Genomic DNA, 16710 nt, shown 5'->3' with positions numbered 1-16710 from the left:
TTAGAAGTACTGATGTCGACCAGGCTGTTATGGCTAATAAGGATGCACAGTGCAGGGAGCCCTGTAACATCAAGCACCTTTGTAACAGCTTCTAAGGCTGGAAAGTGCATTCATTTTCCATGCATGCAGGCTTTGTATTTCTGTGCCTTTCTACACAAAAATGCTGGCTGATTATCATTCCTTCTAACGGCATTCCCCGGTGGAGATCAAAGAGCAATTTGGATTTCTACGTGTGATTTTGTACAGTCAAAGTTTCCTCCGTTGCCGTTTGAATGACACGTTTCTCTATGGGGGAATTGCTCATGACATGAGAACGTGAGGTCTGAGGGGGCTTCTGGGCTCTTGCATTGCCTGGAGCTGGCAGCTGCAGCAAGGCACAGAGGGGAATTAGAAAAGATTAACACTGTGTGAGTGCTCTGGCCAGAAATCTGGCTGCTTGTGTGAGCTGATGCAGCAAGAGCTCCCTCCTTCCCTCAGCCCTCAGCCCCAGCTGTTGGTTGGGGGGTTCCTTGCTGTCCCTTCTCAGAGCTGACAGCCCCAACTCGTGCTCATCCACTGCTGGCACAGCTTGCTTATCCCTGCTTCCCTTGCCTTGACGTCAGAGGAGTCAGCTGCTCTTCAAACCTGTCACCCTCATTCCAGACTTGGTAATTATCCCACCATAATGAGTGGTACTTACTGCTCATTTCCTTCTCCAGTCTTTGGGGAAGGACGTTATCTCCCAGCCACACTTCTCTAAAGGTTAAGATCTTTCCCTTCAGCTAAGTGGAATATTGTTCCTTTAATCATACCTTTCTGCCTGATGTTTGTCATCTTAACTAATGTGTGCCTCCCCGAGCTGGATTCATCCCGTACTCATTCCTCCCAGGATTTGTGTCAAAGCATTAATTTGCCATGAAATTTCTTTCATTCAGTTTAATTTCAGGACTGCTGCTCAGGCTTTTTCATTCGAGATCAGATCTCAAGACCTATATTTCACACTCTACATCTGTGAGCATGCCAAAAGCCAGCCACATTCCCTTTTAACAGCTGGGTTCAAAACTGATTCCAGGAGACCAGGCTGAGAGAGCTGAGGATGCCCAAATTATGCTGCCCTGGGCAGGCCTCTGGCTGGCTCTCAGACCAAAATCTAAATTCTTTCTGGAAGTAGATGTTGTGTGTGAAGCACAGCGCTGTGAGCTGGTTGCATATTGCTGGGTTAGCTTTATCCATTAAGGGGGGAATATACCAATAAAGCACATAGTTGGGAGAAGTGGCTGTCTGAAGTGTAACACTTGCTCTGTGACTTTGAGGCTAGAAATCCAACCTGTGAGGATTTGCAGGCAAAACTGGGTGATACAGTATCTTGTGAGTCTGCTTTGCTCTTAGCCGTGGTTTTGACCTGTGAATGAGAGATGAACAAGTTAAGTGCCATCATACAGCTGGCAGGAAAGTGACTTGTTCTGATTTTGTGTCAGCCGTGCAGTCTGGAGCCACTGCCTGGATTTCAGCACTGGCTTTAGGCTCTGGTTTGGTGAATTTTCTGAAGCTTCTGTTTGAGCACTGTGTTTGCCCTGATGTATATCCCTGGAGACCCCCTGATGTCTGAGCTGCTCGCTGTGACCTACCTACCTGACTTGCTCTGCTCTCTCCACCCTCTCCATCTCCTTTCTGCCGGGCTTTGGTACTTTGTTCTTTGCAGATGATAACACCTCAATTAAAACACAGATGTGCCACCAAGGAAGGCACCAAGAAAGTGTTTTCTGGCACTGTGGGCCCCACCTCTCTCCCCAGTTTTACTGTGAAAAGTTATAATTATTCTGAGAGTAGATCCTGTTTGGCTGATGTCTCACAACTGAAAGCCAATAAAACATTACTCTGTGTAAGTTCTCTTTATGTACTGATGAAAATGATCACACACCACAAGCTGCAGAGAGGAAGAATATTTTCACTGAAAATCAATCCATGCTGCAGCACTTGTAGATAAGCCTGATGTTATGCAAACATTTTCCTGCTCCTTGTTTAAAGGGGAACATGCTGCACCCACATGACCAATTGCCTCGTGTCTCTTGTGATCTGACTATTTTCTGCTATATTTGACTTATGCAAATGGGGACGATAATGGGCTGTGCCTCATTTCAGCCTGTCACAGCTTTTGCTAACAGCCTTGTTTTCCCAGGCATCCTTGGCTTCAGTTCTGGTAGCTGTGGAGGAGAAGGTGTTAATGCAGCCCTGCTTATTTTAGCAAGTGAGTGAATCAGGGGTTTTAGGAAAACGGTTCAACACATTAACCCTTTGTTTCCAGAGCAACACAAAAAAAAATCATTGTAGAGTGAACAGATGGTTCAGCATATTTTTAGCCATGCTCTCTGTTCCCATGGTATTCCAGACTGTGTGGGATTCCCCATAGACTGTTGTAAGATTGGTGGGCCCAGCCAAATGTCTTGTTTTGCAACACAGCATCAGAAGGAAGGAGGGAAACGGAATCCTGTTTAAATCAGCTCTGTGTAAGTAACTGAAAGGTTCTCACATAAGGAGTCATAGATGGTGGGGGAGACTGTAGAGATAGGTTGGTCTTATGTTTGTACTTGTTAATATCCCAAATCAGGTTTGTATCATCATGTGTATTGAATTCTGCAAGTGATTTCTTAATATGGAACAGAAATCATAGCATCAATTTTCCTAGTACTGCCTGCATTTCTGTTATACACAAACATTCATTGAGGTTCATGGAGTATTATGTTCTCTTAATAGCTCATTTGCATATTAGAATATTTTGAACAAATCTGTCCCTAATGTGTTGTCTCAGCAGTACTGTGTGGCTCAGTACTGTGTGGCTCAGTCTTTTATCATCAGAAGATGATAAAATGCTGTTAACATAACAAAATGCTGAAAACAAGATGATGACGAGGGTCTGCCCAGTGGGGCAGATTTCATTGCAACAGAGCACAGTTTAGAAATACCTGTGTGTTGTGTCAGATCACCAGCATGCCTGGTGCTCTATGTCCAGTCTGGCAGATTTATTCAGAGATGACAGACACCAGCCCCTGTAGTATTGAGAAATTAGAAGTCAGACTATAGTGGGCAAATGAGAAAGGGTAAGAAACCCCAACCTACAGCAAGGACCAGCTCCATGCATGTTTCATTGCTGTCTGTGGTATCACTGCCTTGATGGTGCACTCTGAGTGTGATGCCAACACCATTTTAAAGAAGGGGAAGACAAGGCAGATGAAATAATTTGCTAGTAAAAGCATGCTACTGGAAAATATGTGGCTTTGCCCTCGTGCCACAGCCCCATGGCCACTGCATAGCACATCTTTCCCGCAGTCTAGATAAACCCTCCTGCCCTGGGGGCTGTGATGTGGATCCTACAGCTCCTGCCCTCATCCCTCCTAGGAGCTGAGACAGCAGCCTTTGCTCCTTGTCCCTCTGTCCAGTGCTCCACAGCCCGGTCAGGAGCAGCTCAGCAGTGGGAGCTCTGTGTCCTGCCTTTGGGAAGGGCAGCAGCTGCCCTGCCGTGTGTGCTGCAGATCTGCAGTGCTCCACCATTCCTGCTTCAGCAGTTCCACTGCGCTCACCATCTGTCGCCCACCTGAGCCCAGGTGATGCTTACACAGAGCATTAATAACACATCAACACTAGAAGCTTCCCTTTTTTCCTCTGAATTCACTCAGCCACCTGCAATGCCTCTGGAGCCACCTCTTTCTTTCTGTGCCTTTATGATTCACCGATACATTTCACACACTCCGCATGGTAGATGTTTTCTCCATCTGGATAACTGGTGGATATTTTTCTCCCCTTGGACCAAGGCCCCATGGACCTGGTTCATATTTGGAAGAAGATGCAATTCCATGTGTTCATGCTAAAGCCAGGAAAGACAAGTGAATGAACACCCTTGAATTTGATTAGACTTTGCATTGCAGCCATTACTAAATGATGAATTTGACAGATTTAGGAATTTGCTCAAAGTTGAGGCCAATATTACTCAACAAATTTGCTTATGTCATTTAGGATGCAATCCCAAAATCAGCCTTCTGGTTGGTAAATTGGGTGTGCACAGTTAAAGGAGAAACTGAAACAATCCTTTCTGTTTACAGGGAGCTCACAGAGAAGCCAACTTGCAGACTTGAAGTCTGCAGATAAAGGGGCAATGAGTGATACTTGACGTCAAAATTCAAAGCAAATTCAAAGCCATTGTTTCCAGCAATGATGTATGTCCCTGCATGCTTTGGGATCAGACAGCAGCTGATGGAAATTCATGATGCTGTTTGCAGTGGTGTGAATTATTTACGATGCACAGTCTGCCAGGACTGAATGGGCAGGCACTTTGTTGGGCTCGTGACTCCGAAATGCCACTCCTTACATATGTGATGGGAACATGGTCCTGTGTGTGTGTGCTCTAGGGTCAGGTTTGGGGAGAGCATCAGGTCATCTCATGTGACATCCTGAAAAGGTGGCAGCTCCGATTTTAACCTACTTCCTCTAGGCTAGGCAAATTTTCCAGGCGTGTCTCACCTTCTCAAAAGGCCTCACATGAGGGACTCCAGTTGCATTTTATAGTTCCAGACCCCTCCTGTTTTATACTTCTGGCGGGTAAACAATCATGCTGATAAAAAAATTGTGCTTTGTTTTTAATTGGAGTTTGTTCTGTTGTTTGCAGATAATGGTTCTTTATGTCCTTCCTCTGCTAGACTAGAGTCTTTTAGAACCTGCAATTCCCTGCTTGCAGAAGTCTTTATACCTAGTAACAAATCACCACTTGATCTCCCTTTTGCCAAATTAAACAGAAAAAACCTCTCTTAGTTTGGTTGCATCAGATGAGTTAATTGTATGTCAGTTCTCTGCAGCCTGTCTGTGTTTTTAGCATCTCATGTGACAGTGGGTACCACAGCTGTGTGAGTGTTAGTTCCACCAACTCAATGTAAAATAATTACCCTCGTCTTGTGCTGCTTCTCTGAAATGCCACAATATCAGAGAGAAATCTCATTCCTTTCCCCTCCAACTATAACACCCAGCTCATCAGAAGTCAGCCCTTCTGACTGAAACCCAACATCCAGGCCCTCATCGATGCTAAGAACACCTGACCCCAGGGGCTGGTTAAGAAGGTGGGGTGGGTCTCAGCACACGTGGTGGCGTCATTGCCCAGCCCTGCTCAGCTGGAGCAGCATTTCATACTGTTGAGGTGTAAACTTACACCCCTTCCAAATGTGGGAAAGGCCGGTCTGTTAAAATCAGGGCAAGTGCAGTTCTGCTGCTCCTTGTATAAATCATGTGGGAAGCTCTCTAATTCCACCCTGCAGCATTTACATGTTTAATCTCCTTTTGCTGTTTTTTGAGGTTTCTCACAAATGCTCCTGCCTCAGGAGATGCTGCCCAAATGTCGCTGCCGCAGCACAGCCTGACATTTTCCTGCAAGTGCTTGTGTTGCCTTTGTCACAGCTCCCAGGTGTTCTCTGCTCGCATTTCAGGGCAAGACGTGCTCACAGATTCCTGCAGTATGAAGGCTAACTGCTGAGAAGAGTTGTTCATTTCAAATGGCATCTTCTGGCTGTGATTTGGATCCTGCTGTAGGATTTCAGTGGATAGAGCCGGTGTGGTGTCCCTCTGAACTCAATTACCTCTAAATCTTACAAATATTCTTTGTGTTAACAAAATCTCTTCTTTTTTGAAGAAAATCAAGTGAGGTCAATAGAGGTCCGAGTTTCTTCTTGTCTGGAAATGGAAGCAGGATTCAGTTCCAGTCAGAAAATCTTTGCTGGAAAAAATACTGATGCTGTTTTGGCAGCTTCAGTACAAGAGCTGGCCAGGGGTCCAGAGAGGGTTCCTTGGCTATTCAGTACAGGTGCCCCTGTATTGAACTCACTTGCAAGAAGAGATCAGTTTCAATAAATCTCTTCAGAGGTCTGTCAGCGATTTGTCCTCTTCTCTCCTCTTCCTCTACTCTCTCCACTGCAAACATCCTTTAAACTATTCTCTTTAAAGTGTTCCCAGCCTCCTCATACGTGTCAGAAAGCAGCACAGGGCAAATACGCCTTTGCAGGGCAGTCAGGATGGTTGGGAAACCCAAGGGAGGAGAGGCATATGCTTTGGCTGAAGTGAGCAGTTATTACAATGGAGAAACATGTTTGCATTGAAAGGGTAATCACCCATTTATCCAGTCAAGTTAAACAATAGGGACAGAGGTTTGGTTTTCTTCAGTTGTTTCCCCAAAGAAAAATAATTTCTTTTTTCTCTTGGAGATTTATGTCTTCTCTCTGACTATTGGACGCCTACTGAAGGTTTCATTAGAGACACCCTTGCAGCTGCCAAAAGAACCAGCTGGTTTATTGAGCCTGCAGCTCATTTTTTCTGTCCTTGTTCGCTTCCTGCAGTGAAGAACTAGTTTTGGGCTGTCTGTCCCACATGGTGGGGGACTGCTCTGTGCAGAGAAGAGTGTCTGTCCCCAGCCCAGAGCACTGTCTCTACTCATTTTGATGGCTTCTGATGTTAAATTCTGAAGCACGTGAAGCTTCTTGCCTTATTCCAGAAAGCTACTGGTAAAAATGCATGATCAAGTGCACTGCAGGCACTTGAAAAATGTGTGCAAATCTGCAGGGATTCATGTGCCATAAATGTGTGTATATTAATGCACAAACCCTATGCAAGTATCCACCCAAATGTAGGCCCAGTTGATAGAAATCCTTGTAACCCCTGACCTGTGTTGAATATCCCTGGCTGAAGATGTGAGCACTGCTGGCATTAATTCCATCAGGCTGTTCTATAAATTCTTCATCATCTCCTGCACTGATGTCAGTTATTTGCATTGTAAAATCTAATTGAAAACCTGCAAATTAGATTTAGGGGAAACTGGACACTGAAGCACTTTGCTCAGGTGATAATTTCATTTGCAGTTAAGACATTGCTAAGACGTAAATGTGAATGTATCCTCTGTTCCTCCATAATACACAATCCCAGGCATATAACATCTCATTTAATTTGATTTTAAAAGTGTAATTTTATATGTCTGAGCAACTGGTAGTCTAAAATTACTGGATCAACTTTGAGAAATAAACTTAATGTGCCAGATTGACTGGGAACACCAGTGACACTCCTGTGTTATAGCCCAATATTAAATAGTGCAGAGACTTCCCAGCTGGCTGCAGGAATCTGTACATTAAATCCTACAGCACAGTTGTTGTTTGTGAAGGTGACAGGGATAACACTGACCTGGCTTTTCCGTATCACACGTGCCTCTACTTAATTGGTTTCCATCAGGATTTCCAGCTAGTCTGGTGTGCATTAACCACACACTGTGGTTTCTGGTGAAGTGGCTTTTTTATTTTTCAGAAACACAGATGTGTTTTCTGCTGCTCTAAATTAGTGGGGCTACAGTAATTCCTTGTGATGCCAGGGTAGGAATTTGATCATGAGTCACACTATAGTTGACATCTGGGCTCTGCTGCCCAGCTGGCAGGACTGGAGCTGTGGAAGCCTTCTGCCATATGAAAGTTTTAAGATGTCTAACTCATCATGGGCTCTGAACTCATCATATAGCTCCTTATTTGCCCTGCCTACTCAAGCTGATTTTTTATTTTCCCTAAGAAAAGGAGAAAGGATTCAATGTAAGGATCAAATTGTGCCTTTCTCATTCAGCATAGAATTTTGCATATGAGTAAAAATTTTGTCATTTTCTCATCCAGATTTGCATGTTCTAAATGAGCCCTTTGGCTTATCATGGTATTTATTGGTACAGAGGGAATTTATAGGCACTGAGAGAATCTGAAGGAAGAAGTGTCATGCGCACACATCAGTACATTATCTGCAGGGCTTTGGGAAACTGCTGGGGTTTTGCTAGCATGTGGGTAAAAAAAACCACACCAGAAAACTGAGAAACTGGGTCATCTGGATTCATTTGCTGCGTCTTTCCAGCTGGGCTTTTGTTGCTGCTCAGGCTGACATATCTGAGCTCACACACATTGTGCTGCACCAGGATCCTACAGCATCCTCCGCTCCTGCTGTCCCTGAACTCAGCTTGTTCATCCTCCTGGGTGTCTGGAGGGCCCAGGCCAAGGGAGGGCTGTGTGGAGCTGGCTGTGAGCTCTTATGAGCAGCAAGAGGCTGCCTCTGCCTCCCTGAGGGTCCCTGCAGGGAGGTGAGCAAGGTGCTACAGGCAAAGGCACAGGCACACAAGTGGATCTATACAAGCTCCTGCAGCATGGTTGTCACAGAACAGCCAGCTGCATGTCCAGGTGTGCACTCACCTCCCTGGATTGTTCTGCCTCTCACCTTATTCTTCTTCAACTACTTGTTCCTCCATTCCTATTTTTATAGACAACACAACAGCCTCTCCAATCTAGGCTACTTTTCTTCCTCTATCCCAAAACCCTCCTGAAAAATCTGCCAGATCATTTTTGGGGCAAATGCTAATTTGGTGGCTGTGTTTAAATTCAGTATAATCTCATTTTTTGGTGAGTAGTGATCAGAAAGGCTAAAGTGTGAAGCTGAGATTATAAGAAATAAGTACATTGCTTGTTTGCAGTGTACTGAACACAACCATTCTCTGTCTCATCACATGAATATATGTTTGTACTGTTATCTTTCCTATACAAAAATTATATTCTCTGCCATGTCAAGGAAGTTTGGTTTCATTCCAAGTGCCCAATGTGTTTTCTCCCCTATAATCTGGATTCTTCAAGGAATGAGGCTTCTATGGGCTGTGCACATCTTCATCTGTCCTTTCTCCTTCCCTGAGAACTTGTGATAAGAGGAGTGGAGAATTGCTAAAGTTTTAAGTTCCTGTGAGCTGCATGCATGGCAAGAGCTCCCAGGAAAGAAGATTCTCTTAGCACCCTGCTCTATGATGGGAGGGTAACTCACAGATCCATCCCTTATTAAACTCTTGAGATCCCCATAGGAGAGTATTGATATGTCCCAGCTGAAGAAGTGTTGGTCAGAGCATGTGCTTTACTCAGCACCAGATAATCTGACTATAAGGCATGGTTTCTCCTTGCAGAACCTTTTATTGGCTCGTTCAAGTGAACAGTGTGGGTATTCTTCCCCTTGGAGTCTTCTGTAGGAGATACAGACTGTATCAGAGCAACAGATGATACACCAAGCTCAACACATATTTTATCATCCTTTCTTTTAGGTGGAAAAACTGGCAAAGTACTTGGACCCAAATGATTTGGGAAGAATCAATTTTAAGGACTTCTGTCACGGAGTTTTTGCTATCAAAGGTATGTGCATATTCCTTAAAAATAATCCTCTTCAGTTCCACTAATGTTTCTCTGGTTGCAGAAAATGTAATGATCAAAGACATCCTCTCTTTTAACTGTGGTTATTTGTAGTGACAGTAGAGCAGCTCTGGGAACAGAGCCAGGATATTTTTCCTTTTTGTGCATCTCATGTATTAATGGTGACCAATGCTGGTGCTTCTTCATCCACAGGTGCTTGGGCATTGATTGATTTACTGTTAATTTTTGTCAGAATAAACGTGATGTGGATTAAAGACAAATAAAGGAGAAGAATGACAAGCAGGGCCCAGGTCTGATATTTCCATATTTTTATCTGGTTCTGCTGTTGATTTACCTCAGGGAGTGAGAGAGCCTTGGGTTTTAGTTTCTCTGTTAGGAAATTCAACATACTCTTCTTGAGGTATCTGCAAGGTGTAGCTAACTCATGTTTTCAGAACACTTGGGGTCATGTATTGGAAAAGGGTAAATTACAGGTTGGCCATGAAAGCCCTGAAGATTGAGACCAGGTATATCCAACCACCTCCTTTCCAAGGAAACAGTCCTTGACAGAAGACACAGACATTGTTATGCTTTAGAGCTTAGCCTAAGGACAATAAAAAAACAGTGAGGGACTTAGCTGATTTGCTGCTGATCAGTTTTCTAACTTCCCATAGCAAAATAATCCACTGTCATTTTCCAGACACGTGGAGTGTCCTTTGTAAAGTGTTGGAGTGATGTCACAGCCCAGAGGCTTCACTTCAGGGACAGAGTGAATGTCACAGTGATCACGGTGTGGTTCCAGGAGAAGCCTCTGGAGAGTCTGCTGTGATGAGATTATTATGAAGCCATAACAATGCAAAAACGTAAAACCACAGCACTTTTAATTAAAGTTTATGTCAGCCAAAGACAGCATATAAATTAGGTAAATTACAGTAAGAAGCTGCTCTCATCAGTGTTCCTGGAGACACTGTCCAAGGTGACACTGATGTGTTTGAAGAGAAGGCAAGAGAAAGCCTAGAAGGGAAATTACTACATTTGTGCATGGACCCTAAAATCTGTGCTGGAGGTTTTCCTTGAGCAGGATATGCTGTAGCAAACTGAGTTCTAGGTTAAGTAAGACACCAGCTCTGTAAATCATCTGGTGTCTTCTGTAAATCACAGTCTAAAGATGTGCACAAATGCACAGAATGTGATCAGGAGGGGATTGAAGTGATACAGAACATCTTTTCTGCAGTGCCCTTGTCCAGGTACCCTCAGTGATGGAGTGGGCAACTGCATCTCCTTTACTATGATGAGGAGATGTGAGAATATTGCCAGTTTATCAGACTCAAAATGCCCTGGGGGTTTTCATCCTTGCTCACCTGGTGGCAACTGATTCTTGTCTTCATGTCCTAAAGTTTAATCCTGCAAAGATGTGACCAGATCAAAGTGTCTGGAGTACCTTGTACTCCAGGTTTATGAACAGCTTAAAGCCCAGGTGTGAAGCATGTAGGGTCCAAATCGTTTGTGTGATGGTTGTTAGGATGTATCTGGTTGTTAGGATGTATCTGTGAACAGATGCAGAGCAATCACCCAATTCTGCAGCATCACCTAGAGCTCCCTTAGCACCTCATTAGCATTTCAGCACTTACACAGAGTCAGTGCTAAGTGTTTATCATCGCAGCAGCAGCAGCTGTATCTATTTCTGATAAGACACTGTGCTGCATGTTTTCACAGCTTCTCTTTAGAAAAGCTGCTTCTATTGCTCACCTCACAGCATGGAAATTTTATTCATCTTTGGCTACCTGCCATTTTTTCCTTAAAAATTAAATTGGTTATGTTAAAGTTCAGAAAGGGCACGTCTGCCTTTCAGAATGGAAAGCCTCCACCATGTTGTTTTAGTGCAGCTACATCCCAAGGGGAGTAGCAGGCTCGTTATCAAACAAAAGCAATTTGTCTTGGCAGCAACAGATTATAAATATGATTCTTTGACATCTCAGCCTATTACAATTGCTTGGGGCAGTCAGATAAATAGAGCAAAATGAGATGCTACTATAAATCCAGTGGGGTTTTCAGTAATAGAGTATGAAGTTGTGTTATTTTTAGCACTGGAAGCCAAATGTTTAAATTCAAGCTTTACTACCCTAATGCCTTATTGTATTTCTTATTTATGAGACTTCAAAAAAATTCTCATAGGTGCTTGCCTTTATAGTATGGTGAAGAAATTGTTTGCTGCACAAATGTGATATAGTGTCAAGGGGTTTTTTTGGTGGTTTGGTGCTTTGATTTTATTTAAATAATGAGATTTGAGATATCAAAAATAACAGATTCAAATCTGAGTTGACATCTGATAATGGTGGTTTGAGCACTTCATATCCAGGGTTGGATCTTAGTGTAAAGCTAAATGTTGGAACTTGAAAAGATCCCAGACATTGGAGTGTTTAATACCTGCTCTGTAACTGGTTGGTAGAGAAACTCCTACCCCTGGATCTAAAATCTGCAGCTTGGCCTCTCTCCTCCATAAACCAGGGCATTGTATACTCTTGAATGGTACAAATGAAAACTGCTGTGCTCCTCTACAAGTGGACATCAAGTCTTGTGTCCTCCCTGGTGCTTCAGAGCTGGATAAACCTCATGACATATGGGTCATGTACCTCTGCAACAGCTGCTGGGACTGTCAGGTAGAAAACAATTAATTTTCTTCGGCTGCTGAGTAGCAGGACCTGTGGGTAAGGTTCTGCTGAGCAATCTCACTGACAGTAGGACCCTGAAAAGTGGTGGAAAGGACTTGTCGAAGTAGAGATAAATATGCTAGAGGGCAGTAGTGTGTTGGAGGAGCTCATTCCCACTGTGTCTCTGGGGTGCAATACTGTACAGGCGTGGTGCTTGCTATTTATGGAAAGCTTTGATTCTTTTTGCTGGTCTTTCATGGATTAAAGGACTTTGCCTCAGCATCTGTGCTGAGCCCCTGCTGTCTAGGCTGCTTTCCCCACGCAATTAGGCTCTGCCAGAGCCAGGGACAGACTTGCCATCAAATTTAAGGCTTTGCAGCAATTTCATTGGAATGCCAGAGTATGAAGGTTTTACTGAAGCTGTCCTCTCTATCTGCTCACTGTAGGGCTTTAATATCTGTGTCTGCCTGTAGAGCAATTGCCATGAAATAACACCTGTAGTCTCTTAGCCAACTGCTCTGTGGCTCTGCTCAGAGACACCAAGAGCAGCCAAAACATCACTCAAAGGCTGAATTCCCATTAATTTCAGCAAGGTCAGCATGGGAACCATTACTGTTTGCTCAGCAGAGCCAATGGCTGTTTTCGCTGTACTGAATTTATATTGTACTGATCCAGTAAATATTTTCTGCCACTTGTAATACTTAAAGGCTTGAGTGGAGCTGTTAATTCCCTGTGCTCTGCAGGCTAGTGGGTTCCACAGTCAGATATGTTTTCAGGACCAGGCTCTTGGTATGTTTAGCAGGCTCTAATTGAGTCTGACCTGTTCCTTGTATTTTAAGATTTCTATTGTCTTTGCAGTAGTGTCTTTGCTTTGATATTCTGCTTAAAAGTACTCAAACCTTGACAAATAAAGGGGGAGCTCCCCCTACTGCCTTCGGTGCTGCAGCTGACAGAGATGAGAGGGTACTGTATGAACACAGATTAATATAGAATTAAAATACCAAAGCAGATGTGTTCTGACTTTATAGCTTATTTTAACCGTGAAAACTGTGCTGACTGCTGTGTAGTGTTTGGAGGGTCATGGCTTTTGTAACGGGAGAGACTGAGCCATGTCAGCACAGAGCATTTCTGCATTTATGAATCTGTATGCTTTAGCAGAATCACTATTTTTTCAGATGAAGTCATACAGCCTGTTTTTTCCCGGAGCAAGAGAGTCTTTCCTTCATCTTGTAGAAGTTTTAAGGACATTTAAGTTATGCTGTTATGGAATTTGGAAATGGAGAGTTGCAGGAGCTCCTTCATATTCATTAACAGTGTGGAAGAAGCACAGCTGTGAATTTATACACTTCCCCACCTGCAGCAATAGCAACCTTTGAATCTTCAAAATAGTAACACAGACCATTATGTGCCTTCAAAAATCCATCTCTGTGCTTCCCTAGATCCTGAGGCATCTAATTACTGCAGTTGGCTGGAAAGCTTCTAGAAGGAGGCTTAAAGTTGATATGTTTCTCTGTGAGTTCCTAGCACATTTTAATGAAAATTCCAAGAATACGGATTTGCCCAAAGTTTCAAAGAAATGTTCCAGAAGGGATGTTGGCTGTTCTGGTAGCTCAGACTGTGACAGGTTATTTGGACTGTGAAAGAATATGAAAATAATACAGTATGAAATTTTATTTATTTTTTTTTCAAAACAAAGTTTTCTACAGCAGAGTATTTCTGGCCTTCTGTTTCACTGTGATGATTTTTTTAAATGTGCTTTTATAGTTTCATTCAGATGCTCCAAGCAAACATATTTCTCACAAAACCAGTGCCAAGCTTTGGCCATCTCCTTCAACTAACTTTAAAATCTAATTTGCAGACCCATAGCTGAGAAAAGTGTTGTACCAGCTTTGCCCTGAAGATCCAACATGGAATAAGAGATGGATATGTTTCAGTCACATAAAAGGGAGTTTATTTGCCTATAATATCTAGGACCAGGACAGCTGCACCAGCATGGGAATTTCAGTAAAGCACCAGAGAAAATCCCAAAGTCTACATGAACCCATTAAGGCTCATAGCTGTAGATCTCAAACTTCAATGAGGCCATAACTGGAGATGATGTGATGGATCTATCAATTCTGGAAAGAATAACTTACTGACAGGAGTGGTATTTGGGATGACTCCAGGGAAGACTGTCAGTAAATGTGAAGAGCTGAGCTCTCCTGGTGTAAATTATCTATAGCTGCTCAATGAACTGGAGTTGGTTACTCCTAAAAGTACTTGAGAGTTTTCTAAGACTTAGCTAAATTTCACTAAATACAGTCTGAAGCCATAAATGAGTCTAATACACCACTAAGGATCCAAGGGTAGATAAAGTAAAGAGCTATTGCTGTTAGGAAAAATGCCAGAAACCAACTACATTCAATTAGGTAACCAGATTTGATTTCCTATAGTATTAAAATTGCTTAATTGCCTGTAAAAATTGCCTGATGTGTTATGGGTTAAATCTCCTTCTTGGAGCATTTGCAGGAAACAGCTTTGCTAAAATTGAGTTTATTTGTGGCCAGAATGTCTGTTTGCAAATTGAATGTTTGTTAGGGTGTGAAAAACACTTTTTTTAATTAAAGGGATTGTAAATTTGTTAAATTATCTCATAAGGAATATCACGTCTTGCAGCCTGAGTGAACTGAAAAAGTTAAGATTTTGTGTCTTCCCTTTCAGTGACTTGTAAATGACTTTCATCATCTTTGCTTAGGACTAAAGATGACCCTGTTCTGGCTAAATGAATTGCTGCCAATCTGTGTCACAGGGATTTACATCGAGCCCTTTCACAGAGCATTTCTCCACAAAGGACACCCTTCTGTGGAGCTGCAGCAGTGGTACAAGGACCTGGATCTGTTCCTGGGTTGCTCTTTGCCTTTCTCTGCTGCCTCACTGTGATTGCAATGAAGCAAAGTCTCCTTGCCAAGTGCTGCCCAGAAATGTAGATGAAATTTTCCCAACCGCAGCAAAGGAGAGAGAACATTGAGCACATTAATATCTTATGATACAGGTAGACATCCAAATGAAATATCTCCAATCAGCCATGTAAGTGGCTTTCAGTTCTACCTTTTCCAGGAAAATGAAGTTATAGCAATAATATGATCTCTCTAGTGCAAGAGGTCCTTAAAGTAGCCAGGAATTATTCCTTTGCTTCATTGCAATGGGTTGTTTTTGGACAGATTCTAGCCTTGGGTGCATACTGCTGCACAGCTTGAAATATGTACCACGGCAGTTCTGCAGGCCTCAGCACACAGGGTTCTGCTCAGGAGTGGTTCTGCTAGCAGACAGCAAATCCTTGTCCATATTGAGATTTGCCAGAGTAAACCTTGATTTGTTGTTGTTTTCTGTCTGGACTATGACACACTAATTTAGCTCACTAGCTCTTCCCAGGCTGCAAGCCAAAATGTGTTCTGGTCATAAGAACACACATGCACAGCATTTGAGACACTCCAGTGTTCCCTCTATGTTATGCCCTTGTGTAACCCTCCTGGGGTACCTGAAAAATTCAAATTATATCTAATTAGGGGAGCAAAAGGTGAGATTGTATTGGCACTGTTGCAGAAAACACTGAATAAAAAAGCTGATGCATTGCCTGAGTGTGCATCACCTTCCTAGTGATAAGGGGTGATCCAAAGAAAAGACCAGCACAGTCCTCGAGAGTGAAGAGATTCCAATTCATGTCTTCCCAGGGAAGAGAAGCAACAGAGAATTTATACTTTAAACTCAGTTCTTAACAGGAATACAACCAGTGTCACAATCCTAAGATTCTTGAAGCCAGTGGCCATTTTTCCGTTGATTTGATGGATGTTGGAACAGGTTCAGATGGCTGCAAGGTAGTGATGATGTGGTTTAGTGATCTCAGAGGACAATGGCCTCTCAGCATTTCCTTCTCCCATTTTTTATGGAGTGTAATAACATGCAAATCTTCCCTGGAGGATGAAGAGATCCAGGCTGTCATGGCAGCTTGCAGTGCACTGGGGACATTGCCTGCTGCACAGCCACCAAAAAGTCACCTTTGCAGAAGGAGATTGGCTCAGATGAACTTACACCCTGAATCTGCCAGCACTGGTGGAGACTTGGCCTGTGACTACAGTAAAAGCAAGTTTTGGCTTTGTTTGCCATTTTTAGCTATGCAGCTTGGTAAACAAATTGGATTAAATGCCTGCTGATGTTCTGGCAGTGGATCAAGTGCTTGGTCAGGTTCTGGATCAGGCTGTAGAAGCCTGGGCCAGGTGGCTCTCATGAAGAAGTGGTGAGGGCTGCCCTGAGTCAGCTGGGTGCAAAGGAGGCAATGCTTTTCTCCCCAGTGTCTTTACTGAATAAATGACAGACCAAGAGCTATCATGAAGTGGTTCTCCCTAATGGACAAGATAAATGACAGAATGTGATCAGGAGTAAACTTAGGTAAGAACTGAACAGCAAAGAGGGGACACAGAAGACTCCATATTTCCTGGAGATCTGGGAGCTGTTTGTGACTCTAGCTCTAATAGACCAATCTGGATGGCCCTTTGAAAGGAGGCAGGGTAGAAACACTTCTCTCACCCTCATTTTGGGCAGTTAAATCCTTTCTTGAAGACCCACAGCCTGTGTGACGTTTCCCAACAACAACAACAAAAAAGATTGGGAGTGGAAGCACTTGTTTGCCCAATTGTATTAGGAAAGTAAAGCTTGAAATTATGGCTGAAAATATTATTGTTGAGAAATTCTAGAACAGTATAAACATACTCCCTTTATTACACTAATCTGCATCCATTGCTGCGTAGCACTTGGTATTTATTTTCCTTTTTTGCTGGAGGTAACTCACTTTAACAAGTAGGTGCTCCATCTCATGCAGAGACCTTTTAGCA

At 43.1% G+C, this 16710-nt stretch overlaps 1 protein-coding gene across 4 annotated transcripts in view; it reads left to right on the top strand.

Annotated features, from left to right (window-relative positions):
- RAB11FIP4 (RAB11 family interacting protein 4) overlaps positions 1-16710 on the top strand; it is a 113187-nt gene that overhangs the window by 25168 nt on the left and 71309 nt on the right. For 3 of the 4 annotated variants that reach the window (XR_014855574.1, XM_085077579.1, XM_085077578.1), the window contains exon 2: positions 9107-9194. Coding sequence is in view for 3 of the 4 variants with exons in the window: in XM_085077579.1 (XP_084933705.1) it covers positions 9107-9194 (88 nt within the window). In the remaining variant the exon portion in view is untranslated. Of the gene's footprint in view, positions 1-9106; positions 9195-10029; positions 10055-16710 lie in introns of those variants that run through there. The other variant, XM_085077580.1, reaches the window with a different exon arrangement.

Source organism: Lichenostomus cassidix, chromosome 18 (assembly GCF_008360975.1).
Source record: "Lichenostomus cassidix isolate B80296 chromosome 18, HeHo_3.0, whole genome shotgun sequence".
Classification (NCBI taxonomy): domain Eukaryota; kingdom Metazoa; phylum Chordata; class Aves; order Passeriformes; family Meliphagidae; genus Lichenostomus; species Lichenostomus cassidix.
This window is presented reverse-complemented; position numbering and strand designations above follow the sequence as displayed.